Below are 23428 nucleotides of genomic sequence, written 5' to 3' on the forward strand. Positions count from 1 at the left end.
AGAGAGTGACACCTACTAGGAGTGTGTAAGAATAGAGTAAGATGAGGAGTGGTGTGGGTTAGCAGTGCACAGGAGGGCAGTAGTGAAGACCACATTCGCCATCCTCAGTGTTGGTGCTCCACTGCTCCCCTAACCTTATCTGCTCAGTTTCTAGATTCTGTGTGGCTTCAGCATGCTGACAAGTGCCAGGTGCCTGACAGTGCTGAGTTATGTTGGGAAGCTCACTGCTTTATTGTTCTAGCTATTCCCTCACACCTTTGGCATCATTTTCTTGTTTGCTCCTTGAATATCCGTTCTGCAGTGTTACTGGATTAGGACAGAGTTGCTCAACAAATATGTGAAAGAATAATGGAAAGATCAGCGGATAGGGGACAAGGGAAGTCAGGAGATGCCGCATATAGGTAGCTGTGTGACTTTTGACACATGACTTTCTGCTGTAGTTCTCCCAAATGTCAAATGAAGGGTATGGACTAGGTGATCTCTAAGTGCTTATAGCTCTAAAATTTGGTGACTCTGTGACTATAGGGGACCTTGTTCTTGGAGAAGACCTATTTAGATTTCTTTGTCTACTTCATGAGGCTGTTTTGAGGATCAGGCAGGATAAAAGATGTGAAGACCCTTTGGAAACTCTTTGAAGAATCATATAAAATGAAGATGATACGAATAATTTAAAGGAAACTTCCCCCCAAACATATCACATAGTGATAAAAATTAAAATAGTTCCATTTAAATGAATGTAAGGCAAGTTACAGAGGCTTTAAAAACAGATATGTAGTTATGCTTCATTATAGAGAATTATGCCATTGGAAAGTCCACAAATCAAGAAACTGATCTATAACCATTGTCTGGTTAAGCAGCTAGGCTGCTGGGCTGGGGTGAGGTACTCGACTTTTCTTCCCAACCCCCTTCCTGCTTTTCAAGGTTACCTTAAAAACTCTAGAAGGAAACAGGCAGTGGATCATGTACCTTTCTCTGTCACTATCACCTATCTACTCCCTGAAGGCTGAAATAGAACATTAAAACCACTACAAAAGGGAATGGGTCATCTTGACCCAATGGCAGAGCATGAGAACACTGACTTGTTACACTTGGCTGGTGAAGGCGGCAGCTGTATGCCTTTGTCTTAGTGTTCTTATCTCTCCCCCTACCCCATGCTTTCTCTCCCCCTACCTTTCCTCTTTTCTTTCATCTTCTTATGACATTTTACTATCCTTTCTTTCTTACCTTACTAGAGTAGAAAGAGGAAAGAAAAGAGGAAAACATCCAGAAGATGGGGGGAGGGGAAGAAAAGAAGGAAAATAAAGATGAAAAACATCTCAGTGAGGCAGTGTGGAGGGCTGGATTCCTTCTCTCTCAATTCCTCAGCGTGACCAAGTTGATAAGTTTTCTTTGTACCTCATCTTTAAGACTGACTTAACTCCTGTCCTTTGTTACCTATAGTCCCCCGTCATTGACAGTCGAGAAAAGCTTGAACAGGCCACACAATAAGAACCAGCATGCTAGCTCTCAGCAGACCTGTACCATCTAGGACTGGCAGAAGTTTTAGAAAGGACAGTAAAAGAGTGGGGTAAGACCAAACCACCCTAACACGGCACATAAGGTAGAGTGACGACATATGTTTTGCAGTTTACAGAGTTCAATTTATAGATTTGATTACCACGGAAAGAGGGAAGGAAAAAAATTGCATGACTCTTGCAGTGGGTATGAGAGAGCTTATTCATTCAGATTGGAAAAGCAAAGTTAAAAATCAGAAACAGGCCCGCCAGCCTAGATATATCCAAAACTAGTACTTTGGTAACGCTATTATGACTTCCAGCAGATTAAATTTCAAATTGTGGAAAGGCTTCAGAATAAAGGAAGGCTTAGTATCCCACTAATAGGGCTTATTAAATTTAGATAAAACAGATGTTTTTCAATGGCAGCAGCTCTGAATCACCAAGATCAAAATGGAGAAAGAAGAAGAGAAGAAAAACAAGCTAACACTTTCACTAAAGAAGTACCATTTATCTTAGTTTCAGAACCTGCTCACGCTTGTAATCTAAAGCATTCAGTTAAACCCTGGGAGAAGAAGCATTAATTGGGGAAAAATGCCTTAAAACTGGTTAAATGTGTATACATTTATGTTAATTTGTTGACATTCTAGAAGTAGTACTGTGAAAAGAGAATGGGCTCTAGAGGCAGGTAGCCCTGAGTTCAAATGTCAACTCGCTTACCTCTTTTTATGACCTTTGGCAAGTTGCTTAATCTCACTAAACTCACTGAATCTCAGTTTCCTCATCTACAAAATGGGGTTGTTTTGAGGACTCAACAAGATAATACCTGTATAGCATCTGGCTTACAGTAGGTGCTCAACAGATATTTGCTCTTTTGTATTTAAAGCTATGTATGCTCATAGTGTCATGTCTAAGCGTATTAGAACCAGTCTCTTAGAACTTGATTAGGAGCTTTAGATTAGCAGTCTCCAAAGAGGGGTGCACCCAGATTATCCATTGTGGGGTCAGAAGAAGACATTAGAAATTCTATTGATGATCTTTTTATGTAAAATATAAGAAAGTATTTGAACTCCACTAATATTTAATGTATGGATTGACCCTGAGGCTCTCATTTGGTCTATGTCAGAGGGTCACTGTCACATACTGTAAATGAGGAATCCTAAGGAAAGCACAAGATCCACGACTTGATGGGAGTTGATAGTGGCACACTCCTTTCATTCACTTTTGGCATATTGCAGCATATTTCAGTTTACGTGTGCCTGGTTAAGTAGATTCATGGTGTTTAGTATTATCTTCAACCTATGATTTCTTTGCAAGAATCTGCTTAAGCCATTTGACCGTTGTGCCTAGGTTAGCTAAAGCTAGATAAACTAACCCATTCAGGATGGACTAGTGGCTTAAGAAGATTCCTGCAAAGGAACAGTGGATTGATGATAATAGCAATAATACAAACAAAAGGCAAGGACAAGAAAATGGCGGAGCCTGCTGACACTTCTCCTACAAGTTACCTTGTAACTTGGTTGGCCAAGTCATAAAGTAAAAATGAAGATAATCTGTTCAGACCTGACAAGATGTCAGCCCCAAGATAAGAAAGAAATTATCAAGAACATTATTTGAGGGGCTGGCCCGGTGGCGCAAGCGGTTAAGTGCACGCGCTCTGCTGCAGTGGCCCGGGGTTCGCGGTTTGGATCCCGGGCACGCACCGACGCATCGCTTGGCAAGCCTTGCTGTGGCGGTGTCCCATGTAAAGTAGAGGAAGGTGGGCATGGATGTTAGCCCAGGGCCAGTCTTCCTCAGCAAAAAAAAGAGGAGGATTGGCAGATGTTAGCACAGAGCTGATCTCACAAAAAAAAAAAAAGAACATTATTTGAAATATGTGTTTTTACCCACTGTTATTAACAACAAAACTTACTCGAAGTATATGTTGTGCTTTGGATATATTACTTGTGATAGTAGTACATGTATATACTTTATAAATATAGACATTGGAGATGTATGTTCAAACTTTTTTAATTGATAAGAATGCTCAATCAAAACAGTTTAGAGACCACTGGTTTAGACGAGGAAAGCATGGAGCCTCTCATCTCTCATTCTGTGTTTGCTGCTTAGAGAATGTTTTGTTTTGTTTCCTAAGGATTTTGCTGTAGCGTAACCAGTAGGATAGAGAATAATATCTCTAAATCCATTGAAGAAAAATTGAACACAATTCAGAGAACTATATTTCTTGGCAGACATTTCTTTTAGGGAAGTAAAAGACCAATCCCTGCCCTGGAGAATTTAAAAAATCTAGTTCAGGAAAACTAAGAGTTACAAAGCAACATATGAATGCATGCGTGCAGGATAATGGAAATTCTTCATGAAGAAGCACCTTATTTGATGTAGTAGATTTGTTACTAGAAAAAAATGCGTATACATTTCATTTTTGTAAATTTGCCTGCAATTCTGGGTCACTTGGTAACTGGGAAACCAGTAGCAGAGAGTGTAAACAGATCCTTCCAGGAAAGAAGCTAACCTTGTCTAACCATTTCTCTCGTATGTGATTTTAATAAGTCTTTTACACATATCCATATATTACTTTGTAATCCACTATTCTTGTATCCTCCATGGCTCTTCACATAATAAAAGGCATATAGCAGGTGCTTAATAAATATTTTGAAAATGAAAGAAAATGAGATGAAGTCTCAAAAACACCAGAACCTGGAAAGGTAGTGATTATCCCCTGAGATGGCCACATTTAATTCCTAGAGAAGATAACTTGTTTAGATCCTTCCATATCAAAGTTGAAGAGTCAGTCTTGGTCCTGGGGCTCCCTTCCTTTCATCAGACCCATGATATGGGGGCAGCCCTGTGGGCATAAACTTAACAAATATGCTGATCATCATTCAGAGTTCTTTGACAGCCGATACTTATTGAGAACCTAGTGTATGTGAGGCACTTATGCAGGTATTATTATTTTCTCTACTTGTCACAGTAACTCTGTGAGGTAGGTACAATACTATTATTATCCCCATTTTATAGATGAGGAAATGGAGGCTGACACAGGTTAAGAAACGTACACAGCTAGTATGCAGTGGAGCCAGGATCCAAATGCAGGTATGTGACCCCAGAACCCAAGCTCTTGACCATTCCACTGTGCTATGTTCTATAGGACTGTGAAATAGTGATCATGTATTAATGATAACTTCAGTATTTGCATTTTTAGGAGCTGTATATATTAGAAGTAAATCACAGGGAACTGTTGTTATACCTTGGAGACATGCTTTTGATGGCCCTGGGCAAATAATACTTGTTCAGGGTAGTAGAGGTGTCCGAATTCCAAGAGAAAGGCAATAACATTTACATTGAATTTGATTTGAGAGGTAGTTCAGTTTTACAGTATCCTAACTTAGAGAACACAAGGATGAGATCCCTGAAAACTTGGAAAGTCTATGTCAGGTTATTTTTGCGTTACATTCTCTTGAAAGTAGAGACGATCTCACGTTTTCAGATTTCCCAGGATGGAAATTGTTGGTGGTCATACTGTAATCTGTTTTCCAGACCCACAGATTTTTCTTGCCAAGACCATTGAGAGCACTGTTCTAATACTGTATAGTAATTCTGACCCAAAGTCATATTGAATCTTAAAGATGAAGCTGCATTGTGAAGAGAAAATTAAATTATGTTCATTATACTCCAGTAGAATATATTTTAAGAGATTTTCATCAGAAAAATAATTTAATCAAAAAACTGTTTCTAGTAGTTAATTTCTAAAAACAGGATAAAGTAAATCCAGCAACGCTGCAAGGAGAGCATTATGAGGACATTATATGGAGAGAAATGAGGAATACCTGCCATATACACTAAACATTTAGCCATCTGTTTCTTTAGGTGTGTTGTGTTTTCCAGTGTTAGTTCTGTTCCACTAAATCAAATTCACAACCTATTCTCCTAATTTAGAGGTGAGGAACTTGTGGCTAGGAGGCAGGTTCTTGATGATATTGCTCTGGTCATCACAGCATGCAGCCCAGAGAGTATTTTTCCCTCCTGGTGGGCAGCTGTGGCTATCTCAGAAAATAGAGGCTTTTAAGAATTCGAGATTCCAGCAATTCAAGAATTTTAATCTAATCAGAGGGCACTAGGTGATAACACTCTAAAGCCTATAGGGTAGGAGCCACAGAATATATATGAAAACCTACAGGACCTATCGCACTTGATCTTCATCCCCCTCTTTCTCTTCCTCTCTTCTTTCCTGGCATTCTCTCTTTGTCCTTTTATGTGCATCCCTATTTTTTTTTTTTTTTTACTCTCTTTGCCTCTCACTTCCTTTTCCTGCTTCTTATTTTCTCTTCCCTTCCATCTTTATTTCTTTGAATATATTCCATTTTTCTTTTCCTCTTTTCTACCTTCTCCTCCTTTTGTTCCATCCCTTAGTTCTTTCCTCCATTCCCTGTTAATTACCAATCATATCACATTTAAAAATATATATTAAAATTAATACATTTTAATGTGAATGCCCATTGAGCAGCAAGTAGGTTGTATTTATTACTCTAAAGGGAAAAAACATCTCGCAATTAAGTAACACTTTATGTATGGCTTACGATCAAAAATTTCCTTTTGGGTCAAAGCCCTCACCAAAGTAAGTTTCCCTTCCTCCTTTCTTTCCAATAATTGTGTCCTGTGTTGCTCCTTTCTATCGTTAGGTTTGATGAATAGTCGCTTACTTTTTTGCATTCCATTTTATGTCTGTTATTTATTTTAATAATGGGAAGCTGAAATTGCTACTTAATGTGAAAGAGAGGTTATAGATAATTTTTCAGATTTGGGTTTAGGATTTTAGTATTCTAAGTTTCTGGAGTTCAGACATGCCGCATGTGCATTCTGTTCCAGAAGCTCTGATAAGGAATGGCAGATTTTCCAGATGATTGAAACCCCTCATGAAAAAAACTTTTTTATTTTAGACTAATGTATGCTTGATTTGCTTTTCTTCACCTATCAAAACAGGGATTTTTAGTTTTGGTTTTAATTACTTCCTTGTCCTGAAAAATGATTGCCTGTAATGTGAAGCCCTTCTCGGTTTGGTAACTTTCCACTTGTTAACTGATTAAGGTCATCAATGTTATAGAAAGCGAAAGAATGAATGAACGAGTGAGTGAATGGCTAGCTAGCTAGATTCACTTAAACCATTTCTGTTGCATGCTATATTGTTCATGATGAACCTTGAAATGTCTAGGGTTTTGTGTCTTTTCAGCTGTTTTTTTTTTCTCATAGTTTCCAGCCACTGTCACAAACCCTTTGATTCTTTGATAGCTAAACTCTTAATTCCTTTTTTTAAAATGTTCATTTTCATTAAAGTGCTATTTAACATTAGATATTAACTTTGACAGATGTTAATGCTGCTTCTCAATTAGGTGACATATTCTTGAGAAGGTGCCAATTTGAATTGAATATATTTGAATTTGGTATGTGAATTAAACTGTTGTTTAAACCTTACCCATCCATTATATGGGTGATAGAGCAGCCAGCTGGTTTTGTACAAAAGTTTTTTTCCCAAGCAACATTTAAACATTAGAAAATGGCTTCCTATTGTAGCAAAGAGAACCTCATATGAATTTACTACAAGATCTGCTTGTTTGTCGGTTCCTTAGACTGCCTAGAATTTAAATTGGCAGACACTACTTTGGTATAAAATGCTTTCCATGGACAATATTAATATTTAAAAATCCTTTTTGTTCCTGCAGATTTCCAGTAGACAGGAAGTCTAGCTCTCTTTACCCTTTGGCTACTAATGAATGCTATTAAATTATTATTTATCTTCTTTAGGCAGAGGCACTACAGGTATGAGATCAGAATTGCCAAGTAAGGCAAGCATTTAATTTTAAAATTAAAAAAATAATAATCCATTCAAAGGTGGCAACTGAAATGTGGATACTAGAAAGAATTTTGGACTTGAGTCAGAGAATCTGGGTTGTATCCCCACCTGTGTCACTAACTAGCTGGGTCACTTCGAGTAAGTCACTACTCAACTCTGGACTGCATATCTTCTCTGAAGGCTCCGCTTCCGCATTGCATATTCTGTATACTCAAGTGAGTGGGGCTGAGGGAAGCTAAAGCGCTTGTTTATCAGCTATCCACACCAGCCTAGCAGCTCTGAGGTCAGTCTCCAGCTGCATTTTTCATCTTTTTTATAATCCCTTAAATCCTTGCTAGGCTTTCATTGCTAGTTCCTTTCCCTAGGAATTTGCATTTAGAGATATTGAGAGCTTCCTACCTTTTGGAACTTTTCTATGCTCATGAATTTAATGAAAAGTTACTTAGAATTGATGAAAAATGCAAGAATTAAAAGTCTTGTTTGAATGAGTGTTTCTGTAAAGTCAGACTGTTTCCATCATGACAGATATACCTTCACTATTTTAGAATTTTGAAGTTAATACATTTGAGTCTCAGTATGGCAAGGCATGATTATCAGTTTCTCTTATTAGCCATGCTAGCATTCTCCCACTCACTCGTTGTTCTAAACATTCTTTTTCTGTAAAGCACAGAATGATTGAGCATCAAGGCTCCATATCACGAGGAAAACTTCCTAGCCTGATCCTCAGTTACATTTTAAGTACTTGAAAGTTTCATTGATTTGAAATAGTTTGAATTGCACTCAGCTAAAATTTACCTTTCAGTGGTTTGCTAGGAAATAAACAAAATGATCTTGCCTCAAAGTCTTGAGAAATTAACTGTATGGCAACTTCATCATGTGCATTGTTTTAATTTAAAAGCTAGAGCTAGATACAAAACACACTTCATTAAAGAAGGCCTAGCACTATAATTAAAAAGGCAGACAGTAACAAGTGTTGACAACGGTATGGGGAAATTGGAACCCTCACACATTGCTGGTGGGAATGTAGAATGGTACAGCTGCTGTGGGAAACAGTTTATTGGTTCCTCAAGAAAGTTAAACACAGAATTACCATGTGATTCAGCCATTCCACTCCTAGGTATCTACCCAAGAGAAGTGAACACATATGTCCACACAAAAACTCGTACATGAATGTTTATAGCAGCATTATTCATAGTAACCAAAAAGTGGAAACAACCCAGATGTCCATCAACAGATAAATAGATAACAAAATGTGATATATTCATACAATTGAATATTATTAGGCAATTAAAAGGATGAAGTACTTTTACAAAATGTAACGTCAAATTTATCAAATAAAAATAAATAAATAAATAATATATGAAGTACTGATACATGCTACAACATGGGATGAAACCTCAAAAACATTATGCTAAGTGAAAAAAGCCGGACACAAAAGGCCATATATTGTATGATTCCACTCATATGAAATGTCCAGAATAGGCAAATCCATAGAGACAGAAAGTAGGTTAGTGCTTGCCAGGAGCTGGGAGGAGGGGAGAATGGGGACTGACTGCTAATAAGTATGGGGTTTCTTTTTGGTGTGATGAAATGTTTTAAAATTAGATAGTGGTAATGGTTGTACAACTCTGTGAATATACTAAAAACCATTGAATTCTGTACTTTAAAAGGTGAATCTTATGGTATGTGAATTATATCTCAATAAAGCTGTTATATATCAAAGACCTTAGTGACTATATTACTATAATTACTTGAAATTATAAAAATGTATTTAAATTACATTTTTGCCAGGGGCTGGGAGGAGGGAGGACTGGGGAGTTAATGTTTAATGGGTACCATGTTTCAGTTGGGCAAGATGAAAAAAGTTCTAGAGATAGATAGTGGTGATTGTTGCACAACAATGTGAATGTACTTAATCTCACAGAACTGTACACTTAAAAATGGTTAAAGCAGTAAATTTTGTTATGTATATTTTACTACAATAAAAAATTTATAACCCTAAAAAATTACATTTCATATTTTTCTAATGTATAAGGCTTTTTTCCCTCGCTCTCTTTGTCTTTCTAACAGGAAAACTGAAAGTGTGGTTGGCCTTTTGGTTTTTATGCATGGGATTCTTCTGGTCTATATTTTAGAACTTCCTCTCCTGTGTGTGTGTGTGTGTGTGTGTGTGTGTGTTGGGGTGGGGGTGTTACACACACGTATATCTTTCTTTGGCTTTGAATGAGAACTTGAAAATATTTTTTAAAACTTCATTTGACAGTAGGAAAATAAAAGAAGCCAAACCAAAGGAAGTTTATGTTGTTAAATTATAAAATAGTGAAATGCTGTTCTCAGAGTACGCATCATCACAGATTTCCTGACTTTCTTCGTTAATCGTGGTTCCTTGAGAGGGAAAAAACATTATGCTTTATATGGAACATTTCTATATCTTTCTATAAGCATTTTCCTTTGCATAGCAGGATAGAACCAAAATACATTGAAAATACTCACATAGGGGTACATTTGTACAATACAGTGGGTGAGTTTCAGAATACAAAGGAAGGGATGGAAAAACGAAAAAAAAGGAAAATCCAGCAATCAGGAAGTCACTGAAAAAGGAATTAAATTATTTCCAAAGGCCACAGAACTTAGTTATGACCCAAGCAGTTTGTAGGTTCTAAGTTTGTAACCTCTAAGGATTAATCACTGAAAACATTTTCTAAGCCTGGATGCTATATAGGACATTTGAAGATCGATGGCGCACATGCCAGCAGTGCCATTGATATAGTGTGCAGTCAGAGGTGTGTTTGTTTTTCTTGACCAGGAAGTGGTTTCTTTTAAAAGTACAGGGAACACACAGTGCCTCTGTGTGTGTGTGTGCGTGCGTACGCGTGTGTGTGTGTCTGTATTTTCTGTCTATTCTACTGTTGCAAGAAGAATTATGGTCTTCCAACATTTTTGTCCTGTACAGTGGGGTTTTTCTAGAGTTTGGCACTGTGGTATACTACCCTTGATTGCAGGATCCAATCAGAGTTGATGTACTCAGAAATCCATTGATGTGATTAATGGTCTCCTAATCATACTTTTATTTCCCAGATTAGCCCTATTTCCTGTAGTTTCACAATTTTTGAGTCATATCTTGAATTATCCTTTATAGGGGGCCTGAAATCCTTGTGAGTATTTTTAGTCTGTAATTTGCATGATTATTTTCATTTTCCTTGATTTCTTTTGCTTGAAGAAGATGAAATTTTGATCCTTTTTCTGAACTCACCAAGTGCTGTTCTATAGTAACAGGCCAACCTAGTATAAACTTTTTTTTTTTTTACAACATGAAATATATATATATATTCTTCCACCAGCACTAGATCCAGAAGTCTCCCCAAAAGTTTCCACTAGTCTGGTTTTTATTCTCCTCAAAAGTAAAATAAAACATTCTCAGATTCTACAAGTAATAGGGAAGTACACCAGGAAATGACTGTACAGGAAATGTAGTTGATCATTCACTCTTTACAATTGAATTGGTCACAGGATTGGCTAGTAAACACAGTCTATTGAATGAAAAAAATAGCAACTTCTAAAATCTCTGGGGCCTTTGAATACTTGGAAGATTTTTGGCACCTTTGACACCTTACTGATTTATTTTTCTCTCTTACCTTTTTCAAATAATTGTCGGCATTTGAAATTAGGAACTCTCATATCTAGTGATTGCTTTAATATTTGTTTGTTTTCAACAGTGCCCTTAAAGATAGCCGTTTTCCCCCAATGACAAGGGATGAGCTGCCACGGCTGTTCTGCTCAGTGTCTCTGCTCACTAACTTTGAAGATGTCTGTGATTATTTGGACTGGGAGGTAAGACTACAGAAATTTTTTAAAGAAAAATGAAGGTAATTCCTGAGTAATGGTTAAAAATTAGGCCCAGAAAATAGGTCTTTCAGCCCATTCTCTATTGTAATGGAGGTGGAGAGTAACATGGATAAATAAACCTCACAGCTGATCAATAAGATATGAGTGAAGGAGTTTTTTTAAAAGGCAAAGTGCCATGTGTTGTTTTAATCCCCAAGCTGAATTTGCTCTTCATTTTTATCTTATGACTTCACCACAACACCTCATAAAATCTGTTAATAAGTAGTAAGAAGGACTGATTGGAATTTATTTCTTCTCTTATTTCCATTCCGATGCACTCTGGTGTAACTGCCACCAAGCAGTTACGTGGTCAGAGGATACATCTCAGAAACAAGGAACAAAAGAGCTAGGACAATACACCAGTTGGGGAAATCAGCTTGTGGACAATGACAGGGTGTGGGTTAACTAGAGTTAAATCACGCTAATTCATCTTGACTACCTTAATTTACGCACTTACACTAACAAATAATATTAAGGTTATATCACAGATATCTCTGTGCGTTGCCATTATCAGAGTAGCCTATGTCAATCATCTTTTTATTCTGTAGTATGCGGAATTGGGTTTTTAAGGAAGTTCAAATGTTCTCACCATGATTTTTTTAGTGGTTGGGAGAAGACAGTTGAGTGTTTGTCTATGAAATTTTACACACAAACAGGCCCACATTACTGAATGCCTACTGTATTCCAGGCACTGTGCAATGTACAAAAGTGCTAAGATTTGGTCCCCGCCATAAAGCATCTTATAGTCTAATAGCAGAGAAAAGAAGTATACACAAAGCATGAAGAAATAAGTGCTATAAGAATGAAACAATGGGAATTCAGTGATACACATAGCGTTCTATTACACACACACACTCATAAATACATGACTGTATCATTGTGATATAACCTGTTTTAATTCTGCTGCCTTTTTATAATGACTGTCCCCCATGGTAGCTGAGATATTTTGCCTTGTGAACAGATCACTGTCTTAATAGTTAATTGGACTTGAATTTTATTTTTGGCTTTGCCCTGATTCCTTGTGAGACTTGGGACAACTTACTCCACTGCCATTCAGCTTTTGCACATACAAAATAAGACATTTATAAAATTCTTTTTTTTTTTTTTTTTAAAGATTTTTATTTATTTTTATTTTTTCCCCCCAAAGCCCCAGTAGATAGTTGTATGTCATAGCTGCACATCCTTCTAGTTGCTGTATGTGGGACTCGGCCTCAGGATGAACGGAGAAGTGGTGCCTCGATGCGCACCCGGGATCCGAACCCGGGCCACCAGCATTGCAGCGCGCACACTTAACCACCAAGCCACAGGGCCGGCCCAACATTTATAAAATTCTTGATCTTCATTTGAAAAAAATCTCTCTAATATAAATTATTGTTGTGAGGCCAGAGCTGTTTTTAAAATTCTGCAGAGAGTAGTATGAAAGAGTTCCTCCTGGGTTTTGTGGTATGGTTTTTTGGAGCGTTATCAGAATGTGAAAGCATCTTAAGGTTTTTTGTAAAGGAAAAAATAAAATTAATTGCTAGTGTTGATCCTAGTAAAGTTGGAATGTATAAAACCTTTTATAGAATTAAAATTTCCTAATTGTTTTCTATAAGTTTATTGTTCCTATTTGAATTTTTCTTAAAGAGAAGTTGACCAATATAGAAATATTCCCCAGTACTTTATTTTTAAATGATCCCAAATCATATCCCTTACTTATTAACAAATATTACTGTTTGGGTGGTTCTTTTACTGTTTTAAAGCTACTGCTTCCTCTTCTCTAGCTAGAATTTTATTTCTGCTTTCTGAATTTCAGGGTGCTGTGTGTGTAGTGGTGGGGGTGGGAGTGATAACAGGGAGAAACACCTGAGATCTAAGGGATGACTGGGCTACAAAAACACTTCTACTCTTACTTGCAGCCATTGAGTTGGAAGTACAGTTTTGATGTCCATGTGTGTGCACGTGCATGTGTGGCATGTATATTGCATAAACGTGTGTGCATGTGTTTTGGGAGAAGGAAAAATGGGAGAATCCAACAGTTGTTAAATACGTCTGGGTAAGCAGAGAGTACACCATCGTCATCTTTGGCCCACTTCAAGCACGGTCTATAGCTGAAACTAACCTTGATATTATTGGGCTTTTATGTTCACGAGATGTATCAGCTTTCTGTTGGGAGAGCAGGAGGTAAAGCACTTAAGAACTGCTACTGTGTACTCTTTCAGGACATATTTATCCTCTCTGATCACTATCTGCCAGTTTGAATTTCTAGATGATTCTATATTGCTTCTATTTGATATTGTACATTTAATACATTCCTTAAGCCTTAAATATTGGTGTCTATGTAGTGATGCTTCTCTGTTAAAGTAATGACACACATATGTTTTTGTACTTTTAATATATAAACATTTGAAAGTGAATTAGGGACTGCTAGAATGGCAGTTTAAAGTATTTAGCATAAGAGAAATTTTTTCCCAAAGAGTAAGGGTGAAAATCACATTTTTAAGTACAAAAATGTGATTTAGGCTTTAAAAAATGTACCATAGTCAGTGATTGAAAATGGAATGGTATTATTGTGGGAATGATGTTATAAAGGTTATCCTTAATAATAATTCTGACAAAGCATTGGTAATTTAAACACAGAATGCCAAAGTAGAATTAAAGATTTTTTTTAAAAAGTATATGTCAATACAATTCCACTCCTAGGTGTATACCCAAAAGACATGAAAACAGATGTTGAAACAAAAACTTGTACACAAATGTTCATAGCAGCACTATTCGCAATAGCCAAAAGGTGGAAACAACCAAAATGTCTTTCGGCAGAGGAATGGATAAACAAAATGTGGCATATACATACAATTGAATATTATTCAGCCATAAAAAGAAATGAAGTACTGATTCATGCTACAACATGAATGAACCTTGGAAACCTTATGCTAAGTGAAAGAAGCCAGACACAAAAGGCCACATACTGTTTGATTCTATTTGTATGAAATATCCAGAATGGGCAAATCCATAGAGAGAGACAGCATATTAGTGGTTTCCAGGGGTTGGGGATGGGTGAATGGGACGTGACTGCTTAATGGATACAGGGTCTCCATTGGGGGTGATAAAAAGGTTCTGGAACTGGATTAGTGATGGTTGTACAACATTGCGAATGTACTTGATGCCACTGAATTGTACACTTTAATATGGTTAAAATGGTAAATTTTGTTATGTGTATTTTATCACAATAAAAAGGCATAGATGCATATGCATATATATATTTAAACCTATTGTCCATAATAGTATAGTCATTCTAATTTATTGAAGAAGAAAACTTTAAAAATTTTTAAAATATAAAGAAAAAAATGCAAGCCATTCATAATTACACCATTCTGAGATAACCACTGTTAACATTTTGGAATATTTCTTCCAATTTTTTCCGTGTCTGTATCAATAAATCTGCATATTTGTTTATGTAACTGAGATCATATTTTATATACACTCACTATTAAAAAGAGGATTCTGGGGAAGTCTTTGTTTATGATTTATCTTTGTATATAAGTTAATTATTTGTATTGTGAATTTCCTTTATGAGGAGTCAGTCTATATTATGAAAGTATATGTTTCATTTTGAGAAATTTCACACTGTCAAATAGGTACAATTTTTCTTCCAATAATGAAATAGGCTATTCACCGTAAGTATCTAATTTTAACCTGAAATGCAAAGTGCTGTATATGTTTATGCCAGAGGGGGAAACAGGAGATCATTACAGAATTTTAATAGAGAATTTTTAAGTCAAAGATTGGTAATGAGTATGTGTTATATAAGCAGAAGCCTCTAACACATGGCTTTTCTGATGGAAATACAGTTTGCGAGTTGACCCCCCACTGGTGAAGCGTGTTACTGCAGTAGAATTCCTGATTAAAGGGATGAAAATGCCCAGATCCAAGCAGGGAGAGGGCAAAGTCTAGAAGTCCCAAAGCGTAGATGTAGGTAACTTCGGTAACAAGAGACAAATCCCTGTGGTCATGAGGATGAGGGATGTGACCAGTGGTAATAGCTACCTAATTTTCAAATGATCAGGAAACAAGTGAACTGCCACAGGGCTGGCTACTATCTTACTGTCTTCTTCATCCAAGATTTTTAACTCATCCTATTTGGGAACTCTCTTTTGGTAACATGTCTCTCATTTTATAATGCAAGTTAGTAGGAAAGTAGGATTTACATCAAACTTTGTTTTAGAGGTTAGAATGCTTCTATTTGATAATGTGAGGAATGTTTGATGAATGGTTTCACAAGTGGATATAATAAATTTCAAGTCAATGTTGAATTGACAGAATAATCAGTAATGCTTCTATATGTCATATTTCCTCAGAATAGTAATTTTAACATTTAAAATGAGTGTCTATAGGTAGCCTCTCAAGGAGTCTGGGTAGTCATTAAAAAACAACAAAACCATCCACAAAAGGCTATAAAGACAAGTTGGAACAGTGGTCCCACCCTTCTGAGAATTGCGGATCATTGCTCACATCCTGATCTACTTAGTGCTCTGGTAGGTATGAGAAGGATGAAGAGTGAATGATTTGGGGAAAAAAATTCATTAACTGATAAATTGAAATGTCTACCTGCAAGGCTAAAATGGTTGTTAAATGAGGAAAATTGCTCCCCTAGGGAGAAGTGAAGTGATCCGCCTTGTGTTTGAACACAAAAACTTATTACCATTGTTCTGTGTTCTTCAATTGACAGCATTCTCTTAATTCTGAATGACAGGATGATTGACAGACATGGTGCTTTAGAAAGAAAGAAAAGCTCATGCAGCATGCTGAAGTCCTCTAAAACGATATATAGCCTAGAACTTGTATAGTTATACTATTTGGGAGCCATATTTCCTTTTAAAGATCTGGAAGGATATAAAACAAATGACATTACAATGGCTGGAGTTTGACTCAAGGGGTGATTCTAGGTGTGTCATCTCGTAGCTGCTCATTTTCAGAATGATATAAATGAATAGACTTTTTGTTTGTAGAAGAACTTGTATAGCAAGTATAATACCAGTGATCTTGCGGGAGCTCATATAGCAATTTGCTGACAGAAGTCAAAATATTTTCTAAATTGTAGTCAGGCATCTTTTATTTCTGTGCTTTAGAGACAAGATCATTTTGAAGGCATGAGGAAGAAATATTTTCTGTATTCTAAAGTAGACTATTAGATCATATTTCAATAGATTAATGACATTTTCACAAACCATAAGGCACTTTTTGCTATATCTAGCTCCCTGGATCACTGATATCTCACCTGCATATACAGCTGCCACTTGGGCAATACATTGTGGTCCTAAGACAGACTGTTCCTTTTTAGCCCCCAACGCTTACATGGAATCAACCCATGCTGGGTGGAGCTGGCCAGTATGATTCTAGTGTAATGCCAAAAATCTGTCCCTGGACTATAGAGCTAGACCCCAAGCTCCTAGTCTCACTCTGTCCCTAAAGTACCAAAGCCTCTGTCATTGTATGTGAGCTTGTTGGACTCCTGGTACTCAGAGAGCTGCACTTCACTTTAAAATCAACCTTCAAAACACACCTCTTGAGCGATCACAGCTCCATTTCTGACGTGTTCAGTTGCAGTTAATAATAGAGTGCTTTGTACCAACCTTCATGCGAGTAAACAGATGAGATGAATAAATTGGCTACCATCATTATCTCTCATATATTTTAGAAGTTCATGTTCTCCTTTTTACCCTCCCTCCCTGCTTAGGTTTACATTTTTCTAACTCCTCTTAATGTACCCTAGAAAACAGAATTCCCATTCATACACGGATGGTTAGCATGACTCACAAAGTCAGCATGTGAAATGACTGCTAGTTGTATATATTCTGTCCACCCCCCTTAGTTATTTTTCCCCAACTATGATATACACCATGTTTTGCTTCTCTTCTAACTTAAGATTCCTGCCTTAAAAAAAAAAAATATATATATATATATATATATAGGCTTCATATATTTAGGAAAATGCTTTCACAGTATTTTCTCAGGGACCTTGAGATTTTTGTATAAGATGTCACTATCGTTATGATAATTTAGTCTTTGTCCTGATGCTCTACTTTAAATGTTTTTTCAAGTGCTGTGGAACATTGGGAAAGGAATGCTTCATGCTTCCTGGCCATCTAGAAAGAATTTGCTGTGAATCAACAATTAATTGTATCAGAAGCCTAGTGAGGAAGCAAGCCGGTACAAAGTAAAGTAACTTCTAGAAGGTGATTTAATACATAAAAATTTCCATTAGCTATTGGTACTCTTACTGAAATGGGCTGTGTAGTCCATTCGCAGGCCTCCCCCAGTTGCTTCCTGTTTTCCTCCCACTGTGTTGTTTGGTGGGGGTACATTTTCCTGCTTCTTCCCCCAAATCCACAAACTCTACCAGCCCTTTCCCTAGTAGTTCCACTGTAGTGTACTGTTTCCTGTACATTTTGCCTGTGTGTGTGTGTCCCCAGCATTAATAAAAAAGAGTACTGAATTTTAGGAATGAAGAGACTTGGGTTCTCTTCCTGACTGCCATTACCCAGCTTGGTGGCCTTTCTGGATCTCCATTTCACCACCAGGAAGCTGGAAACGTCGGACTAGATAATACCTAAGGTCTCTCTGGATGCTGACAGAGTGTAATGCTGGGCCTCCCCTTTTTAAAATGCCTTCTGTTTCATTTTACTTCTAGAGAGTGAATCACCACTAGCCATTTAGAAGTCATAAGAGGTCCCTAACTTTTATTTATTTTATTTTTTTTTTTTTTTGGAGGTTTTTGTGTGGACATAACTTTTTATTTTTTTTTTTTTTAATTTTTTTTTTTTTAATTTTTTTGTTTATTGCAGTAACATTGGTTTATAACATTGTAAAAATTTCAGGTGTACATCATTGTACTTCTATTTCTGCATAGATTACATCATGTTCACCACCAAAATACTAATTACAACCCATCACCACACACATGTACCCAATTATCCCTTTCACCCTCCTCCCTCCCCCCTTCCCCTCTGGTAACCACCAATCCAATCTCTGTCCCTATGTGTTTGTTTATTGTTGTTATTATCTACTATTTAATGAAGGAAATCATACGGTATTTGACCTTCTCCCTCTGACTTATTTCACTTTGCATCATGCCCTACTCAGCCATAAGAAACGATGAAATCCAGCCATTTGTGACAACATGGTCCCTAACTTTTAAAATGGCCATTGCCAACTTAAATATAGGCAACAAAAGTAAAAGTTTTTAAAATTGTACATTCTAGATTTATTTTTCACAAAGGAATTCTCTTTAGGAAGAAAAATACTCTATTCTAAACCATAAATGCCTCTATTTTATTACTGCATCATCTCCTATTTAAGTCAATATTATATTTGTAAATCTAAGTTAAGCAAATATATTAGAGAGTGATTATTCACTTTACAAATAGATATTTTGCTTTGCAGAAGGACTCACTCTAGGGTTTCCTTATTGTCTTCCTCATGACTCATGACTTTAAGATTAATTCATTTATATAAATTCAACCCATATGTAACTTTTTTTTTTTGGTGAGGAAGATTAGCCCTGAGCTGACATCTGTTGCCAGTTCTCCTCTTTTTCCTGAGGAAGACTGGCCCTGGGCTAGCATCTGTGCCCATCTTCCTCTCCTTTATATATGGGACGCCGCTACAGCCTGGCTTGATAAGCAGTGTGTAGGTCCGCACCTGGGATCAGAACCTGCAAACCCCAGGTCGCCAAAGTGGAGCATACAAACTTAGCCACTACACCACTGGCCAGCCCCTCATATGTAACTTTTTAGGAACAAATCTCTTGTAGACTGAGTAATACCATATTGAGTCAGATGCTCAATGTACAATTCTAGCCTGTATAGTTTCTTATCAGGCAAACAACATTATTTTGTACTGTGTACATTTGCCAAGAGGTGCCCCTCTCCTTAGAAAAGCAAACTAATTCACATCTATAGATTTTAAGAGAATTTTATAACTTTAGTTTTCTTGTCTGTAAATTCACTCCCTTCCTCATTCCCTTAAAAAAAATGGTAGGGATGCATTTTTCTAACTTTTGATGAAAAGTAGGCTTTTTATTTAAAGGTCACCTGTGTTGTCGAACTTTCCTTGGAAAGCTTCAGGATGTTCAATTTTTAAGGAATGCTCATTATAATTAATCATTACAGAAAATTGAGTTTTTTTCCTTAATTGCACTCTGAGCTGTCACTCGTTCTCTCAAAACCTTAGAGTAAGAACAGTTTTCTTTCATTGCAAATGATATATAAACATGTTTGGCTTCATAGCTTTTCAAAGCACCTCTTCATTAGCCATGCTTTATTTAAAATCTTAACTAGTTCTTTAAAAGTTCATGGGGGTGATTATTAGCTAGTTCACGTATTTTAGAGCTGTGCGTCTGCTATTAGTTAAAATAAATGTTATCAGATTGTTGTTCAGCAGCCTTTGTGAAATAAATTGGCAGGCTTGTGTTCCTGATAGACAAGATGTCTAAGTCTCCTACATGAATCAAAATTGGCACTAATTGGTCCTTTGGTAAGCTCTGCAAAAGCCATGAATTGGCCCATGGAGACTGAACTAATTTCTAAGCCAAAGGTGACTAATTTGCAGGGATTTTAGAGAAGAGCAACACATATGTATTTTGGTCAAGGAGACCTTTGTGGTTGTTTTCACAGAATAACAACAGAAAAAGAAAAATAACCTCAGCTGAGGTAGATGATGAAGCAGAGTTTTTATAGTAGAATATATTAAAAGGTTACTTGTGTCCAAGTGATGGCGTTGCAATCAATTATCCTTTTTGGTTTATTTTGCTAGGATTTCTTTTGCTTCTAAAAGCTTCTAACTTAAAGGGGATTTGAAAGCAAAGACAGCTACAGGAACTGGTTGGATAATGGATAAAAACAGCCTAACAATACATATAGTCCTTGGTGGCATCTCAGTTGGTTCAGGAGAAGGTTATTTTTTAAGTCACTAAGGCAAAAGTTGTCTCTAGGTGGTACCAGGATTACGAGTCATCTTTATTTTCTCCTTTATACTTTTCTAAGGGGATTTTTTTTTTGTAATAAGTATGTACTATTTTTATAAGCAGAAAAAGTAATCCATGTTTACAATTTTAAGGGTGACAAAAGTAAAAATTACTGAGTAAAAAAAAACCCTAAATTGCAGCAACACTCTTTTTAAAATTTATTATTTGGCCAGATTCTGAAGTACTAATTGTTAACAATTGTTAAGTGTTAATTGTTAATCAGATGGGCACCTTCAAAACTTCAGGCTGGCTTCTGAAATTGGTGGGTGGATTAAAGTGATGCAAAATCACAACTTGGAGGATTTGATGGGCAGATCTGGACAGTCTACAGTCTACATTATTTTGTTGGTAGTATCAGGATTAGAGGAAGTGATTCATTAGGATCTCTAGAAATTGCCATCAGCCTTTATGATTAAAATCTCAATTTTTCTTGCCCAAATTTGAATTATTCAGTAGGATAAACCTGGAGTAGAACCAAGTTTGGAGTATTTTCCGCTTTTATGTTGAATTTACTGTCATTGGAAAAAGGAAGAGTCACTGTCTTCACAAGGCTGTGCTGGAGGTGGGGCAGAAGGTACTGCGGGGCTATGAGTGAAAGAGTAGAACACACTGCATTATGATTTTTGTGATTTTAGGAGAAATACCACATATGGTTTTTTCCTTCTAAGAATATAAGAAATGCCTGACTCTGGGTCAGACCCATGGACTGTCCAATGAAGTGTTTGTTTCTATCTGTGGTACCACAGGCTGTTCTGTGAGAGAGCATGTGTGTCTTCTATGATGCCAGCCTCTAAATGTTAGGGAGTGTGCCAAACATCCTGAGCTCTTCTCATTAGGAACAGAGTCCTTTCATTCAATTCAGTGCAACTGGCATATTGAGCCTGGCAGGTCAGTTTTATGGGAATGACCAGTGACAGGCTGCTTTGTTAATTGCGAAGCATATTTTGCCAAATGATATCATCAACAAAGACATGTCAAACAACCTTCGATTCTTTGACCTCCTGATATTTTTTATTTTATTCAAGGTGAACCCACTGAAAATCAGTGGAGTGGCCATACTCTTACACAGAAACTCAATATTTGGTTCTGAAAATGGGGAAAAGTGGGACAAACTGTGGCATTTGCTAAGACAGGATGAACCTGAGGAAATAAATTGGTTTTATTGGCCAGGATGTGATCGGGGAGGATTTAGCTTTGAGGGTCAGGACTGTGGAGATAATTGTGGACCCAAATGGTCCAAGCCTTGTGTGGAGCCTACTCGGATTAGCCAGAGCACATTTTATACTCATTGATGCTTTTAGCCAGATGACTGTTTTTCATGTTTCATCATATCCAGATTGTTGGCTTGCTGATTAGGCTCACAGGTAAAAGTGAGACCCTTTTGTAGTACTGCTAGTGGATTACAGGACTAACACTTGCCTTATAGACAGTCTATGGTATATTAAACTTTGTGCAGTTGTACGGAGCATAATATGAACCATGTATTACAATGGGTGGGAGAGGGCACTTTTTTTTAATGCTCCTATGTTGAGAGTCACTGCATTAGAGGATAGTAGTTTTAAATGAAGCCACATTTCTAACAAGGGACCAGATAACAAGGATAAATGAAATCTGCAGACAGTCTAGAAGCTTCATTTTAGCCATTATTTATAATCTCTTCTCCTACCAAACCTTTTACTATGTAGCAAAATTGATTAATTTGCATGTATCTCTTCTGTCTCTGCCCACATGCTCCCTGATAGAGGAGTGAACAAATAGAGAAATGGACAAGAGAGGAAAGAGGATGGTGCTGAGGCCAGGTGGAGTTGGGGATACATAATCCCCAAACTGAATAATCAACTCCAGAATAATCAAGATATATTTTAGGGTCCTAACATTAATCTTGATATTTAATCATTCTGGGTGATGTTAAAAACAAAAGATTGTATAATAGCATTAATAAAAAGTATTTGCTATGGAATGGTTCAGAATAAACATGGCTTTCTTTTTAGCATGAAATAGGAATCTATTGAACTGGTCTTAATATTCTCTCAGCACACACAGATACAGCTCTGTTTAATTCCATATCCTCTTATCTATAAGTCCTACATTTAATTTACTACCATTTCAGTTGATTTATAGATTTGCTTAGCAAAAGTACAGTCTTGATTAAAAGGATATTATCACAGCTTATGGACCTTGAAAGCATTTTTTCCTCAAACCTTCTAATAATTTTGAAAATGACCTGCAGACTCCCAAAAGGCTAGATTTGCACGTCTCTAGTTTTTGCCCACCTGGCTGTACTTGGGGCAATGGTAGTTAGGGGTATGTTTGGTGACATAGTTTCCATATGCTACCTCCTTATCCATCCTTAGAAATGGAAAGTTACTGCCATAGAGTTTTAGAGCAAATTTGCTTCAGGGAATCCCAGTTCCCTGGTTAGCTGATCTCTTATCTAGCTGATTATTGCAACTTATAGCCTTTGTCTCTTGGGATGCTGCTGGGCCAAAGGATTCTCCAATCTGTCTAAGGAAGGATTCGATTATTACACACAGGCGTTACATTTTGGAGTTGCAGCTATAATGCCTCCCTCAAACAATACAGAATTAGTTTTGGTGTTCATTTCAGTGGAGGTGACTTAATTTGCACAGCCAGTGATTTCTACAGGTTGGCCAGATTCGGTCATTCTCCACAGCAGGCCGTTTTCCATTCTCCTGTTTTGATTGCGCAGTATGACTATTTGGTGGCATCTGTGGTTCAGGGAGTAAGGAAAATGCTGTTGCTCAACAGGTGAAAAAAAGCTATTATGCTTTGATTCTGTTCAGGACATTATTACCATTCTCCTGATTCCGCTAGTTGAAAAAATGAGTCACTCTGGTTTTGGCTTTCTCTCTCTGTGGAGTATGTTTTTAACTTATGAAATAAGTTATTTCTCACAAAGATGTCACTTTAAAATCACCATACTTACAGTTCAATTTACAGGAGCTTTCAATTGTTCAGAATCATAGGAACACAAAAATGAATTAAAAATTGTAAATGTGATATTCAAAATGGGAGAATTTTGATAATTTTTTCATATCAAATTTGATGGTGGGGCCTTTTCAAAACACAAAAGTAAATAAATTTTATTCATGAATAATTTTTAGTTTAGTCAACATGTCTGTTTAATTTGGTCTTAACGTATATATATATATATTTCTCTTTATATAAAAGCTTTAT

General features: G+C 36.8%; 1 protein-coding gene across 1 annotated transcript in view; it reads left to right on the plus strand.

Annotated features, from left to right (window-relative positions):
* The window catches only part of AMMECR1 (AMMECR nuclear protein 1), a 107515-nt gene that overhangs the window by 73389 nt on the left and 10698 nt on the right, over positions 1 to 23428 (plus strand). The window contains exon 3 of the mRNA XM_004440485.3: positions 11058 to 11172. Within this exon, the coding sequence (XP_004440542.1) occupies positions 11058 to 11172 (115 nt within the window). The remainder of the gene's footprint in view (positions 1 to 11057; positions 11173 to 23428) is intronic.

This window comes from Ceratotherium simum, chromosome X (genome assembly GCF_057802395.1).
Source record: "Ceratotherium simum simum isolate JZ-2026a chromosome X, ASM5780239v1, whole genome shotgun sequence".
Classification (NCBI taxonomy): domain Eukaryota; kingdom Metazoa; phylum Chordata; class Mammalia; order Perissodactyla; family Rhinocerotidae; genus Ceratotherium; species Ceratotherium simum.